This window comes from Zootoca vivipara, chromosome 10 (genome assembly GCF_965207765.1).
Source record: "Zootoca vivipara chromosome 10, rZooViv2.hap1.1, whole genome shotgun sequence".
NCBI classification, from domain to species: domain Eukaryota; kingdom Metazoa; phylum Chordata; class Lepidosauria; order Squamata; family Lacertidae; genus Zootoca; species Zootoca vivipara.
In genome coordinates, this window is record NC_142593.1 from 40,842,008 (window position 1) to 40,858,482 (window position 16,475).

Genomic DNA, 16,475 nt, shown 5'->3' on the forward strand with positions numbered 1-16,475 from the left:
GGTTAACAGACTGGGCTACAAATAATGAACGATCGAGTTCGAATCTCACCTGTGCCATGAACTTCACAGTGGTCTTAGGTATCTGATATGGGCAATAACAACACTGACTTATCTTACAATAAGAATAACAAGATCATGAATGTGAAGTGCTTTGTTTTTGGAAAATAAGTGCTATGCACATTCAGCTATTCAAAGTTATAGTACCTGTATTGACTTCAGTACGCTCTGCCTGTTATCAAGAGGCCTCAGGTCTTTGGGTATATACAGGCGAACACTGCTGATTGCTGACAGAAGATGCACCAAAACAGGAACAACCTATTAAAACATATGGTGATGGATGAACTTAAAATGCACATTAACCTCAAATTGCTAAGCAGTTATATTGTTTTGTGCACAGCATACATTGAGCTTAGCCTAGACTTCTTTTACTTATGCTACACGTGTATTTAAATAGTGCCTATTTGCATGTGTTAAGAACTACAGTATTCATTTGAGCACTGATTTCCTACATAGTCTGTTCAATTTGCTTCACAAGTAGTTCTGCTGAAAGGGGAAGGGGAGAGGCAAGCTCCAAAAATAATAAATTCTGTTTTAAGATATGTTGGAAAATGATGACATCTAAATGATGATTTTATATTTACAACTCTTCCTGACAGGAGAACGTCTCCTACTGACCCAAATGGAGTCACTACAATTATATTCTAACAATGCTCAGTGACAGAATGTGCCTAGCTTGGGGCCAATTGGAATAGTTTCATTATGGCAAAGGCACCTTTTTTTTAAGTCCACAAAATAAATCGTCAACTCTGTGTTGGAATGAAGTGAAGGGAAAATTTCTTTAATGTTTAATGGCAGCATGAAAAATGAAACTTTTCTCCTGTCAAGCCAACAAATAGTTTAACAGACTCTCAGAGCCTGCCTAAAAATAAAAAAGTCAACAGAATATTAAGGGGCAGATCTTGGGATTTACCACTGAAGCCTGCTACAAGCTTGAATAATCTATTTTTTTTTCCAGGGCCAGGGGAGATGGGGGTTGAAGTAACTTTGCTACAGTTGCTTTAGCAAAAGAGTTCTTAATCACTGTTATGCATCCTCTGTTCTATGTAAACTCACTGTTACGCTGTCAGAGAATGGTTGAAGCACAGAAAAAGGAAGGAAGACAAGGTATGGATGTAAAAGAATCCATCTAGCTACCTAATAGTTCATGCAATATTTCTAAGTTTGGGATAAAATACACAGCCTATAAATTATAGGCCATTTCCCGTTTTTACAAATCACTTGTGAATATAGCCATGAACATTTGAAAGTTAACCCCAAATGATGGGGGGAAATTAACAAATGAAAATGCAACAGTTTTTCATTCCTTCTTGGCTAAATGTATTATTACCCAGGCAAGGAACTGCATATAAGATAGGAAAAAAGTTGTGTTTTTTTTTAAAAAAAAAAAACAAACAAAAACCAATGCATTCCATTGCAGAACTGTATGATCAACTCAAATCTAGTTACCAACTGCCTCTTGGAGGGTGGGGTGGGGTGGACTGAATTTGGAATCAGAAAAGTCTGCCAACACCTTTGTGCCGTTTTATAGAATTGTTTTAAGGTCTGCTACTTACTGCACATGGCCGTGGGCCGTTCTTTAGAAAGACGGCTGGGATATTTTTAGAGCAAGCTGAGCAGTTCAACCCTCATGGATAATAGCTGGGTTTATCTTAATCTTTTTCTATTTGGTTGTACACCTATTGCATTTATTGTACACAGCCGTATTCCTTCATACTTTAGGGATGACCCTTATAGTTATGTGAATAACTTGATTACCTATACCCAGTAGGGTATGCTGCGAGGAGCAATTTGGTTGTTATACTTTCACAACCCATAGACCACTGCACCATCTTTTACATTAAAACCACTTCTGTGATTTCCATTGAGAGGCAAACCACTCTTCAGCAGGAAATCTTCAAACGTTTGAGACCACACTTATCCCCAGGCAGTTGCATGGGACCTACTTGTTATTATCAATGTATGTCTATCATTCTTCCATACTTAGGACTGCCATATTTCAAAAAGTGAAAAGCCATACAATTGTTGTTTTAATTACTTTATTGGGGGGGGAATCTCACCTGCATCTCCCCTTTTTCATCGGGTTTTGCTGGTTTTGCAGCTTCAGTTGCGGAATTTTTTAAGCTTTCTTTGCTACAATGCAGGAGGACTTCAGCAACATAGAGTGGGTCCAGCTCACCAGTGTTAGGCTACAGTGGTAGCAAGAAACCAAGTTAGTATGAATAAGGAGTTATTCTTTAACACTAGTAAAAGAAGTGTGAGAAACAAGAATGTTTTCATTAGTTAAGTTCTAAATATTCTTTGACTAATATCAAAGTATATAGCACCACATAATGTTATTATTCTACATAAACCTGAGAATATTGATATAACTCCTTGGCTGAGGTGGACTATAAGGTTCTTGATCAAATGAAGTCAAACTATGCTATGGCAGGTTGTTAAGAATTATTAGCTTTTGCTTGTGAGCCTCTTTCAATCCCTAGCTACACAGATCACTATGGCTCTCTGCCATAATTTGACTGGAAATCTGAAGGGGGTCAAAACTCCAGAAATCTTGAGGATTATTCAAAACCACAACAGAAGCTCAGTTAGTATATTGAAGATCATGAAATGGTCTAAAAGGATACTAGCATAGTTAAATAACAGAGTCAAAGAAGCTCTTAGAGGCAAGAAGGCTTCCTTCATAAAACGTATAAAAGCTTAATGAATTATTTGTATCTTTCTTCATTGTGGAAATGGAGGGCAAATTATATAACTGCCATAATGTTTTTCCCAAGAAGGGAATCTGAAGAACTGAGGATAACAGTTTGTGACAAGAGCTGAAGTTTTAGAGCTAAAGCCTTATTGACAAACCAAAAACTGACAAATCACCAGGTCTAAATATTACACACCCAGGAGTTTTTAAAGGATTAATATACAAAACTGTTTAATTTCTAACAAAAATTATGGATAAGGAAGGACAAAATCCAGTAAAGCAGATTGTTTCAGCAAGCCTAATAAGTAGCAATATTTCTTTTAATGGACAAAATTTAGAGTAAGTGGGGGAAACCATGAAAAGTTTGCTAACTGCTTTGTTTGCAAGGTTTCCCTATCATCTCTGCTGCAAATGTATGACTTTTTAAAAAGATAAACAGGAAAAGAAATAAGAGGGTCATGCTAGCAGGTCAAACCAAAAAGGTCATTAGGATTCTTGGGAGCTTTGCTGCTTCTCCTAAAGTGACCTGAGCTGTAGATTTGGGCCAGCTATTATTTGTGGTAACTGCTGGTTTCTGCTCAACCCCCCCACCCCAATTGACTGGCATGTGCAGAAGGCTCAAGAGAGGACCTGGCCTCTCTTCCCACACCCAGTTTTTGAGGCACTCATGAACACTAAGAATCTTTCACAGTATCTTGGAAGAGGTTCTTGGAAGACCTCCTCCTTCCCCCAAGTTCTAATCCTAAGAACTTGGGAGATGGGTAGCCGTTGTCTCGCTCAAGTCCCAACCAGCATAGTGTGAAGCCAATTCAGAGTTCTCCCTGATGCATAGAAAACTTGGAAGAGGCGGGGTATTTTGCTTTATGCTGGGAGGCAACCAGGGGCAGGTATTTGCCAGAAAGGGATCTGTGGTTACTGTTGCTCACCTAGACCACAATTTAGTTGCCAATGGCTGCGTTTCAAGTATTTATATATAAAAGACAGATATAGCAAAGGCCTGTTGGCAAAGGATCAAATCAGAGGGCAAGAAGTGAAACACCTCACCTCATCATACAGCATGCTAAGGATATTTGCCTCTCACTTCCTTTTGAGAAAAGAAAAGAGGCTTTGCTTGACAGGGCATAGCATGTGAGGAGGACTATCAGAAGACATTGTAAGAATTTCACACTGTATCACAGATAGCTTTAAAATGGCCAGTTGTAAACAGAAACACATGATTTGTTCCACTATTAGATTACCCAATAATCAAAGTATTTATTCATAAAGACAGTCGTGAATAATACCATCCTATTTCGTACAAAAGATATTTACAGCAGCTGTTTTAATTTTGGCTTAAAGAGCTCTGTTTACTAGTGTCATCTGAACTGCATTTGAAAATGCAACCCATATGTGGAAAAGCAGTTTTAAGCCAACACTTAAAAACATGTGCTGTTTCCTCAAAATTGGAACAGGCTGACATATGCATAAAATACTCTAAGGGCACACAAAACAACCAATACCAGGTTACATCATCAGTACTGGCTGCACTTTAAAACAGGTAGCCAAGTATGTCATGCAGAAACTCCAAAAGGGAGTCTTCTTAAAATCTGCTGGTAACATACAGTGTGCATTATGCAGGGAAAAAGAGAAAGATGCAAGTTAAAATAATAATAATAATAAGTAGTAGTAGTAGTTATCCTGTCACCATTCTACTGTTCTTCAGTCTGTCCTTTTACACACACACACACACGTACAAAAATCCACATTATCTGGGTACCACCAATATCTTAAAAATTAATCAAAACAGCGAGTGAGAGTAGGCAGTGCTAGAAAATCTAGGGACATTATTCCCACTTTAAAGAGTTTACATGGCATCTAAATATGAAAAGTCGTTCGAATACTGGCAATAAAAAAAGCACAGGGAAATACAGGATTCCTTGAGCAGATGGCAGCATTTTAGGTATGAACTCTGAACTTTAAAGTGTCATTTTAAAATATGGCTTTTTGTCAGTCAGGTATATATTTATCTACCAGTGGAAGAAAAGGCCATTGGATATTGTTTTACCTTCACATTTGATTTCTTGGAGAAGTTCACCACCACGCCCCAGCCAAAGTCATCATCTTCATTTTTCACCTAAAACCAAAATCAAGCTTGTATATAAAGCTGCATCTGAAACAATAATTTATAACATATTCTGACCTTAAGGGAAATGACATCATTTGTATAACAGACGGTTGCAGTGAATTTGGAAAGAAAGTTGGTAATTACATTGTTCACTTCAAGGACAGCTGAGAAATCAGTGAAAATTGCACACGCCCGCCCCACTCCACCGCTCCAGCAGAAGCCCTTTTGTTTGTAGGGTGGCAAATGTGGATTCAAGGCAATAAAATTAACAATCAATAAATGTAACAGCTACATGTGTAAACAGCTGCCAAACAGCAATATGCTGGTCATTTGGGCTGGATTCAAGTAACCAGTCCTGTTAGTGGAAGTCAGCTACTGCAACAGGGCTTTCCCTGCTTCTTTTCTCTGTCCCACAACCCATTTGGCTGTGGAGGGGTAGGATAACCCCGCAAATCGTGGGCAGTTGGGTGGGATCATTTCATTATCAGTTCTCAAGCTATATCACATTAATCTCCTATGTAGTGGAATGCCTAGTATTAGAGAGGCAGCAATATGACCCATCGTGGAGCTAGCTGTGCATGGGTGACGGTAGGAAGGTATTTTCTTTATAAACAAGACTAGAAATGACTTTTCCAATTTCAGGGGGGAAATGACGAACTAAGTTTTAGAAATAATATTTTTTTCCTAATTATGCTGAATGTCCCGAAACAAACAGATAAAGCAAATACCGCACATAAAGCAAAACTCTCAGAAACATACTCCTAACAAAACATATAATTTATATGAATGAGGGAGGAGTGAGGAAACTCTAGATAACAGAACACAAATAAATACAAAATTAACAATGTGAACTTCGGAGATACTCCTCTTCTTTCCTGTGGATATTTTTCTTGGTATGACGACATGTTTTGATATTATTAATAATTTTATTGTGCTGTTTCTGAAATGTTTCATTATATAGTAGTTATTACTACTTACTGTTAATAAATGTACCTTGTGCATCTCCTTAATGGAGTGTTAAGACCCACAGGTGCAAAACCCCTACGTTATGATGGCACAGGAGCCTCGTAGAAGAACTGGGTGGTAAAATGCTTGTGTTTATTCTTTAGCAGAATGCACATTACAAAAATACAGAAGTGGAGGAGGGAAACAACTTACTTTTACCAGCCTCCCTGGCTGTAAAAATGGCAAGCAGTACTTTGGCTTGTGAACGTACTCTTCTATTTCTTTACCCAGCTTAGCCAGCTGTTGTCTGATTTTATAGTAAATGACCACATTTTCCTCATTTGGAATTTCAATCTCATTGTACTGCTGTTCCAACTTATTGACCTCTGCAAATAAATATTGCAAAATAAACAGATCATATGAAGCACACAATATTGTAGCAAACCATGGACAAGAGGATTCCTCAAGGAAACACACTATCCGTATGTATGTATGTATGTATGTATGTATGTATGTATGTATGTATAAGAATCCCCCACAGAGCATCTCCCTTTCCTTCCTCTCCTTGGCAGGGGCCCTCAATACCCCAGGGTGTTGGGTGTTACAGGGAATAACTTGTTGCAGGGCCAGAATGCCTACGGGGGGGGGGGGAGGGGGCGTGAAAGAGCATCCTTCTATCCTCTATGACAGGCATCCCCAAACTTCGGCCCTCCAGATGTTTTGGACTACAATTCCCATCTTCCCCGACCACTGGTCCTGTTAGCTAGGGATCATGGGAGTTGTAGGCCAAAACATCTGGAGGGCCGCAGTTTGGGGATGCCTGCTCTATGAGGCTGCCTCTGGGTGTTGCACCCATGCAGAGAAGGGTACTGGCTTACTATTAAAAATTATTTTGTTGGAGAATATTTGACGCTCCCTTTCAATACAATTTATTTAAGTGCACACTGAAGTGCACATGCTAGAAAATATAACACACAAAGTGTGAATGCAACGGAACTGTGCCAGCAAACAGGTGCAATGTATAGGGATGCTTGTCAGAAAGCTGCATTCGCAGCATTCAACACTTAGTTTGTTAAAGATTTGAACATCTGAAACCTTCCTTCAGCTATACACAGTGGCTGGGGATCTGACAAGCAAGCAATGAGTCCTGTATATCCAAGGAGACTTTGGGATTGTCTTCTTTCAACAACAATCTCCTGCCTCCACCCACTCCAGAAGCAAGATGTCAAATTCCTTTAGAAAGGAAGGTCATCTGTTATTAAAGACAGAAAAATCCACGGAACATTCCCAAGCTTTTAGGATCCTGGCAGTTGGAGCAAATAATGGTTTTTGTCAACTAAATTCATATTCATTAGTAACAGATTAACTGGCTCTGTGGCGAATACTGTGCAGGTAAGCCCATGGAATATAAATCACAGTCGGCAAATTGACGAAACGATTAAGTATTTCACATAACTTACTTTCAACTACTCCTGGAATAGCTCTGTAATGTTGGAATTGGTAAAAAGATTTCTCTAACATGTATTCTGGGTTAATTTCTTCCACACGCAGCAAATTTAATACCATGTTGTATGTCAAATGGAAAGCACTGTTGAGAGGGTCAGCAGATCCCTAAAATAGAGAAATTAGATAAGCAAAAGCAGGCAGCATTCATGTTTAAAACATTTTATCTTGGGAATACAAACGGAAGCCTGACATTTCGAAGCCCCAAATTATTCTTTACAGTACAGTGGTACCTTGGTTTGCGAACAGCCTAGTTTATGACCATTTTGGATTCTGACCAATTCAAACCTGGAAATTTCCCGGTTTGTGAATTTTTTTTGGATTACGACCAGTTTTTTTTTGTTTTGGATTACAAACCATTTTTTTTGGTTTATGAACTTTTTTGGGGGGGTCATGACTCTTCCCCCCCTTTTTTTGAGACCCCATTGGTGAAAGCGTGCCTTGGGTTACAACCTGTTTTGGTTTACGAACAGACCTCTGGAATGGATTATGGTCATAAACCAAGGTACCACTGTTTGTTCACATGCAATTTATATATTGCAAGCATCGTGCAAGTGTCCTAGGATGGTATTTCAAGGTAAGCGTTACAAAGAGACAGACAAACCTAGTGGATCTCTGTAACGCTTACCTGAGAATGGCAGGGAATGTGTTGCCTATGGAACAGCTGCCATTCTGCCATTCGCAGAAATGGGAGAAATTCACGTGCAAAGAAAAGTTACTGGACTAGGGCCTTTCGCACTTGAGAGATCATGTTTATCAATCTAATAAAAGCTGAGAAAAGTTTATCATTGCTTGCACTGTCTTGCATGCAATAACCTAGTTTGACCTTTCTGTGTTATCTGTAACTTCCCAGTTGTGAGTCTGGTACTGCAGAAATGCTGCTTTCACATCCTAGTTAAGAAACCAAGATTACAGCACGGTTCACACATTTGGAACTAACAGGAAACTGTGGTTTAAACAAACCACGATAGAAACAATGAACTTAAGCACACAAGGGAAAGAGAGAGGGGAGAAGATGAGGGCCTATGATAGCTCAGCTTAATAATGGTAAAAGTCGTTCTTTTCTTCCTTGAGGGTGAAAGACCTTCCCATTGATGTAGAATTGGAATACCAATGATGTAGACTGGAATACCAATCATTGTCAGCTAGTTATTTTGTAATGCTCTAAGAAGGGAGTTTATTTTGAGGCAATTTATTTATTAAATCCCATGTTTCCTCAAGGCACTCAATACGTTTACATTGCTTTCTGTTCTGTCAATCCTCACAGCAGGCCTATGACATACTTTACAATGAGAGTGTAGGGCTGGCTCAAAGTCACCTAGCATCATTGCCAAGCTGGGATATTTGAACCTACATCCCCCCAGTCCTATACTTCAACTATTCAACGAAGGTTGGACCATACGTCAAAGTTTTGCTGGTACTCAACAGAAGACAAAGCTGGTTCAAGACATCATGACAAGTCAAGGATGGCTGTGTTGGGACTGAGGTGCAAGAAGCCTCAAGCTTGTGTATTTACTCCTTCCCTCTGGGGTGGATATGAGGTGGAAATCATTCCAACCTCATAAAACTATGGTTAAACTTCACTATGGTTTGTTTGAAACAAGTCCAACTTCATATGGATGGCGGCTAACAGATTGAGATTGAATCCTGACAAGACAGAAGTACTGTTTGTGGGGGACAGGAGGCAGGCGGGTGTGGAGGACTCTCTGGTCCTGAATGGGGTAACTGTGCCCCCGAAAGACCAGGTGCGCAGCCTGGGAGTCATTTTAGACACAGGTCAACTCTGTGTCCAGGGCAGCTGTTTATCAGCTCCATCTGGTACGCAGGCTGAGTCCCTACCTGCCCACTGACTGTCTCTCCAGAGTGGTGCATGCTCTAGTTATCTCTCGCTTGGACTACTGCAATGCGCTCTACGTGGGGCTACCTTTGAAGGTGACCCGGAAACTACAACTAATCCAGAATGCGGCAGCTAGACTGGTGACTGGGAGCGGCCGCCGAGATCACATAACACCGGTCCTAAAAGACCTACATTGGCTCCCAGTACGTTTCCGAGCACAATTCAAAGTGTTGGTGTTGACCTTTAAGGCCCTAAACGGCCTCGGTCCGGTATACCTGAAGGAGTGTCTCCACCCCCATCGTTCTGCCCGGACACTGAGGTCCAGCTCCGAGGGCCTTCTGGCGGTTCCCTCATTACGAGAAGCCAAGTTACAGGGAACCAGGCAGAGGGCCTTCTCGGTAGTGGCACCCACCCTGTGGAATGCCCTCCCACTAGAGGTCAAAGAGAACAATTACCAGACCTTTAGAAGGCATCTCAAGGCAGCCCTGTTTAGGGAAGCTTTTAATGTTTGATAGATTTCTGTATTTTAGAATTTCTGTTTTTTTGGAAGCCGCCCAGAGTGGCTGGGGGAACCCGGCCAGATTGGCGGGGTATAAATAATAAATTATTATTATTATTATTATTATTATTATTATTATTATTATTATTATTATTATATCATGGGTTATGAAGCTGGTTTGTTTGAAACAAACCATAGCAAAGATTAACCAAGGTTGAATTATAACACTAAATTGCAGTTAATAAAAAATGGAAGCAAAAGCCTCTCCTCACAATTGTGCTGGTGGCAGGAGAAGCAGGTGACATAAAGGCTTACTGCAACTTGTTTCTGTCATGATAAACCATGAGGTTTACCAGGAGGACTGAACTGGCCCAAAGTTATCTCAAAACACATGTCCCACCCCCTTTGTATGGTTGTAGGATGCCAATTACAAAAGGTTATTGCAAATTGCAGGAGATGGATAGAACCAGATTGCCAACTGTAGTTTGTGACTTCAAGGAACCTGTCAGTGAAGGAAGAAAAATAAAGACTTGAATTCAGGGCTTTGAGGTGTGTTTTATTCAATGTGTGCATCTTGCATTACACCTAAAACTGATGACAGCTTCCCAGGAAGTTTCCCATTTTCACACAAACTACTTGTTGTTATGGCCTTAATGGCTAAAATAATAAACATTTAACTAACACTTTTACTTTAACATCCTTCCCGCCCAGTTTTGTTTTCTTTTTTAACTAAAAAGCACACCATAAAATACTGCACTATGACCAATTTGGCAAACACAAAGCAGTTGCCAAGTAACTTAATTTTGGCAATAAAGCAATCTGGCACCTGCAGAGTGGGCAAAGAAAAAGGGGAAAAACTAACAGCTCAACATTTTCCAGAGATGGAAAAGCGCACCAAGCATAGCTACGTAGGCTTCAAACTATATGACACAGGGTGGACCAACGCCTATCTTGCATAGTCTGTTTTTTCTTCTTCTTTACAGGAATCCCTGCATTTTGCTGCTGGGCTTTAAATTTTCAGAGAAAGAGTGAATGCTCAGGAACGCCAAACCTCCTCCCCACCGACCACTTGAAAATTGCTAGGGAACCTAATCCTGCCTGTTGTTCAGCAACTGTAATGATCTGTGCTAAAAGCTACAGTGCTTTTTAAAAGACAGATAGAATTCAAATACAGTAAGAAATAAAAGAAGCAATAAAATACAATTAAAAACTAGTATGAATAGTACACAGGGACATGTGAGAAGAGCCTGCTGGATCAGGCCAATGGGCCATCCAGTCCAGCATCCAGATCTCACAATGGCCAACCAGTTGCCTGTGGCAAACCTGCAATCAGGGTCCAAACACAAGAGCACTCTCCCCTTCTGTGGCTTCCAGCAACTAGCATTCAGAAGTGTACTGCCTCTGACTGGGGAGGCAGAGCTTCTGACATGGAGGCAGAGAGGTCATTGCCCCCTCTCCACTCATCACATCACTGACCTGATGAGCAGACCATTTGCTTTGTCTCATCATGATGCTGGGCAAGGTTTCAAACCTCTGCACCCTGGTGGGAATGAAATTCACACACTCCAAACACACCCAACTCAAGCCATTTGATGAGCAGGAACAGAGTAATGAGAAGCGCTTGGATGCTAGGAAGAGGCTGAAGAAACCCCAAGAAAACCAGGTGCTGCCATAGCCACCCCTCAAGTTCCCTGGCACCACTGCTCATGTGTGCTGCCTTCCAGACATTTCCCCCCACTGCAGCCGCCTTCTCCTGTAAGACTCTGAGCCATCATGTTCTTCATCTGCCTCCCAGCCCTAATCCTCAATGTGGAAGAGGACCTAAGGACACGTGTGCACTTAAGCAGGCCTACTCAGATGCAAGTTCTCTTCACTGCTCTGAAGCCCTGAACTGCATTTATTACCCTTCTTCTCTCTTTACTTCCAAACTATTACAGGAATGGCTGATTATCGCCAACCCCCACTACAACACCTAACTGCAGTTTGTGTAAAAGGGAAGGCAGATGCAACCTCTTTCAGTGCTGTTTCCCAGAAGGTGCAAAACTAGCAGCCTGCAACCCTAGTAATGCTGGTTCTGGCACCTCAGCCAAGTCCACTGTGATTGGCAAAATGGGGGATGGGGAGGTCCAGATCCAGTCCACCCTTTGCCACCACTGTTCTAGAAGCACTGAATAACTGCTGTCACTTCTGGTGTGTTTCTTTAGGGGCAACCCTGATTGCAAATAATTTTAAAATTTTGATAACGAAAACAACCTATAAGATACCATTGTCAGAATGCATGTAATTCTACTATATAGATAGAGGAACTACATACAGATTTAAGGACGTGATACTGTAGCTTCCTGAAATGCAAGTCCGTGATATGCTGCCTGATAGATTTAAGCCTAATGTAAAATAAGCCTGCCCGGAACAAACATTTAAAAATGGGTTTGAATTGAAATTATTCTAGCTGCTGTGCCCTGAGTAGCAAAGCATTGAACATACTGACTGCTGCTGAACTGCCCTGGCTATTCATCCATGCCAGGCTCTGGGCTGGCAGGTCACATCCCTTGGCAAACTGAGGTCAGTAAAGTTTTCAAAGCCTGCCCACACATGTAGATACTTGGAAACATATGCGAATGAGCTTGATGCAAAACCAGACAAGCCTGCAATTAAGTCTGTGTGTTCAGCTGATGTTTACACATGGGCTCTACACAGCTGGACAGATTCCACTCCCAGCAGCTTGGAGGTTTGTGTCTCTGTCTTGTCATAAACACAGAGATCAGGAGACGATTTCCAACAAGAGATTGGCTTTGGGGGGTCAAATGTAAAATACAGGCTCCTCCAGTAAGAAATAATATGAAGGAAAACTGAATGGGAATGAACACAACAGAGCAGCAGGGGTGGCTAACCTGTGGACCTCCTCATGGTGTGGGACTCCCAACTCCCTCCAGCCACTGCCAGAATAGCCAATAGTAAGGGCGGTGAGATATGTAGTTTCGCAACTGGTTAGTAACCCCTGTGTTTGAGAGGTGCTTTTGTCATGAAGTACCCACAGCGTTCTTCACAAGGGCAGCCAGTTATTTAAAATGGAGCATCTGGCAGACCGAAGCGTGGGAAGTGCCACTAGTTGTGAGCCAAAGAGGTCACAGAATCATGTTCAACTCCCACAAGTTTCAACAGATTAAAAAGACATATGTTCAGGATTCCAGCCTAGGTAAATTATATTTCCAAATGAATTGTCATTTTATAAAACTAAGCTGCTACAAAAGAAAACCCTGCAAAAAACCCAACCAACCCTGGGAAGGTTTACCAATTACTGCATGGAGTCAAGGCAGTGTACAGTCATCTGCATGTGTACTGCAGCTCTTCAGGACTGCTCTCCTTACGTGTCCCCTGAAAAATCATTCCTCTAGCTTAGGGGGGACTTTTGGGAGAACTATTCAATGAGGCATGAGGCACCATGGCCTTCTGAAAAGCAGGATCTCTCACCCTTCATGGAAATGCTTGCATGCATGCAGGCGCAGGCCTCTTGGGATCCCAGTCTATAAAATGAGCAATTCAGAGATCCATGCTTTCTTTCATTTTGCCAAACTTCTTAGGACTCAAACCTGCATTGCAAATTAAGCTTTCCAGCTGACCTTTCTTGAAACAGTCTGTTAATTGAATGGAAGTAAGATAATACTGCTCTGTTTTCCCCAATGTGGAACACATTAGCCACAACTAAGATTAACCATAAACGTTTGTTGTGCTGTAGGATAAAGTGTTGGCCCTTAACACAGTTTGCGATCTAAACCAGCATACACATACAACTTGCTCAATTTTACTTAATATACTGTATTTTTCCAGCTATAAGATGCCCCCATGTATAAGATGCCCCTATTTTGGGGACTCAGATTTAGGGGGAGATGGCCCCCATGTATAAGACACCCCCAAATATTGGACATTATTTTTTAGGAAAAGAACCTAGTCTTATACATGGAAAAATATGGTAGTTTAACCACCGCCTTCTGTGCTCACTGTCATGAAGCCTTTAGAAGCAATGCACCTCATGGATTCAAAGGAGAGGGGAAATGCCATTTTCTGACAGTTTCCCACTACAACGACAATTCCAAGTAGTGAGCATTACAGTGAGCATTACAGAGATTAATAGAACGTTATTACTGGCATCTTCCAATGAAAGCAACTAGAGTATACAAGGTGCTCATTTTCTGCCCTATAAGGAAGTACAAAATGCTGCAATCAACATGGGTCTGCCACCAAAGATGGCAGGCCAGTGTAAAGTTCCTCCTACTTCAAAACATGTAGTGCAGATTATTCCATTTCCCAGCATCTTACTATGATATTTCCTCACATCACACTTGCTGCCGTTGGTGTAGAACAGGCATTCCCAAACTGCGACCCTCCAGATGTTTTGGCCTACAACTCCCATGATCCCTAGCTAGCAGGACCAGTGGTCAGGGAAGATGGGAATTGTAGTCCAAAACATCTGGAGGGCCAAAGTTTGGGGATGCCTGGTGTAGAAACACAGTGGGACATTAGGACAAAGGGTGAGTTGTATTACAGATGTGGAACTGCAACGTGTACGGAAGTAATTGGGAAACTCACATTCTTTTTTGTGCAATGCGTTCTCCACCCTAGGGAGAACATTAAAAACCCAAAACCAAACATTCACCACATTATGCACATAATGTGCCACATCACTCTAGTCTGAATTCACTCTTATCTATAGCAAGATGTTACTATAGGGCTGTTTTGTTATCAAATGTAATAACAAAACATAACCTCCATAACATAACATAACATAACCTCCGGTTATGAAAAATGGAAGTCTAGGGCCAGCTTCTGATTCACATAAAGATTACAGGTTAAGATCTGTACTTCAGCTGACTGGAGGATGGAGGACCAATGCAAAAACCAACCAGCAGCATAACCTTGCACAAGTATTATCCTAAATGAAATACAGGATTAACATATCACTACAGTAACTACTGTTGGAGGAAAGTTAAAATTAAAGAGCAGTAATTCACATTATGCTCTTTATACACCTTTAGCAATATTCTTGTCAGAGATCAAGATACCTTAAGAAGTTGTTTTCCAATTGTTGGGCTCATCTTCTCATCCACCATCAGAATAACTATTCCCCTATCATCCATGCCTCGACGTCCGGCACGACCAGACATCTGAATATATTCGCCTGAGGTGATCTGAAAGATAACAAAATCAGACAAATAGGCACACGTGCAAAAAGAAGTCAAGGCTCTCGGTCCAAATGGGAGGGAAGCTACATGAGAGACGAGGCAGGAGGAGAGGATACAAAGGCTGAGTAAGAAGCTATATTTTTAAAGCATTTTTTGCATATAGGAAATGATGGTGCCAACAGTATTTCAGTATTCCAAAAGTAGGCTTACAAACAGAGAGAAGGGAGGCAATAGCAGAAAACTGAAGCAGCTGTCTTAAGGTTTGTGAAGTAACAAAGAACTGGTGAAACAAAGTGTGTGTATAAAAAAAATAAACAGAAGGCGAAATCCAAGCAACAACATGTAAATGTTTGGAGACAGTGTCTTTAGAATCAGCAACAAAGGAAACCCTGAAATTAAGCTCAGCATGCTAATGGTAGCTTTCTGTACTCAGACTGATGGGTCATAAACCTAAGTGATTGTACATGACTTGAACTATGTGTTACAGCATCTTGCTTATCCAGCATGCTGTATCTGCTTACCCATCGGAAATCCTTCCCATCAAACTTCCGGGCACTTGTGAACAGCACTGTTCTTGCTGGCATGTTTATTCCCATAGCAAAAGTCTCAGTTGCAAATAAGGCCTATGGAAGCAAAGCAATGAATAAGAACAAAGTAACTCTGTTTTGGAACATGAGATGAACAAGACTGAACTAAATTTCCCTACATTTGGATGGTCTATAACCCAAATTCAGAATAAAGCTAGGCGACTGAAGGCTATGGGGCATCTGGCTTCCAGATGTTTATTACCTGACCAGTGTTTTACCGCTGATCCCAAGTATATATATTTATTAGCCATGCCCTTCTGCATCAGAACAGTAACAGGCAGAGGGCTCTAAGCTATTCTGTAGCATGGGCAACAAAGAGAGGTAGATGTGTCTGTTAGTTATCAGCTGGCTTGAATGTGAGAAAGTCGCAAAAATTAAATGAAAGGATCTGTCAAAAATTCTCTTGCTCTTCAAGTCAAGGAGGAAGTTGTAGAAAAACATTTGATTCTTACAGTGTTCGTCAGCAAGAATGTTCCTTCAGCTCTCGCTCAACTCATGCCTTTGTCCCCTTTGCAGTATTTGTTGCTGAGTAGGACCTTACAATATTGCACACATTAGTTTAGTTCAGAGATAAATGCCCTGTCCGTATGACTGCATCACAAAACCCAGCAATTAACAGCTATAAAGCTCCTAAAAAGCACTTTATGGAGGAATTTGCTGTGGTTTTTAATTTATAATCTGGTGTTTCATGGTGCATTCTGTGGTGACAAAGATCCAATGTGTAAGGACACTCATAAAGTGAAGGAAAATACCAATATATGCCTAATAGTACATACCTTGATCAATCCTTCAGAGAAAAGTATTTCTATGGTTTCCTTTAGAATAGGAAGCAACCCCCCATGGTGGATTCCAATGCCTCGCTTCAAAAGTGGAAGAACATGCTCAACCTGAGAACAAATATGGATCACATATTTTACCCACAAAAGAAGGAATCCAACCTAATTGCATAGATTTCTCAGGCTTGTAAGTAGTCACTTGCCTAACTGCTTGTGGTAAGCAAGTATTTTCTCCAGGCTAACTGAAAGGAGGATTTACAAAGACTGGCTTTTTTCTTAGAGTCCGCAGATC

General features: G+C 41.0%; 1 protein-coding gene across 1 annotated transcript in view; it reads right to left on the reverse strand.

Annotated features, from left to right (window-relative positions):
• MTREX (Mtr4 exosome RNA helicase) overlaps positions 1 to 16,475 on the reverse strand; it is a 45,254-nt gene that overhangs the window by 16,063 nt on the left and 12,716 nt on the right. Inside the window, exons 13-20 of the mRNA XM_035100579.3 lie at positions 16,184 to 16,294; positions 15,342 to 15,443; positions 14,701 to 14,826; positions 7,262 to 7,412; positions 6,015 to 6,187; positions 4,797 to 4,865; positions 2,118 to 2,246; positions 205 to 315 (exon numbers count right to left, since the gene is read on the reverse strand). Of these exons, the coding sequence (XP_034956470.1) occupies positions 205 to 315; positions 2,118 to 2,246; positions 4,797 to 4,865; positions 6,015 to 6,187; positions 7,262 to 7,412; positions 14,701 to 14,826; positions 15,342 to 15,443; positions 16,184 to 16,294 (972 nt within the window). The remainder of the gene's footprint in view (positions 1 to 204; positions 316 to 2,117; positions 2,247 to 4,796; positions 4,866 to 6,014; positions 6,188 to 7,261; positions 7,413 to 14,700; positions 14,827 to 15,341; positions 15,444 to 16,183; positions 16,295 to 16,475) is intronic.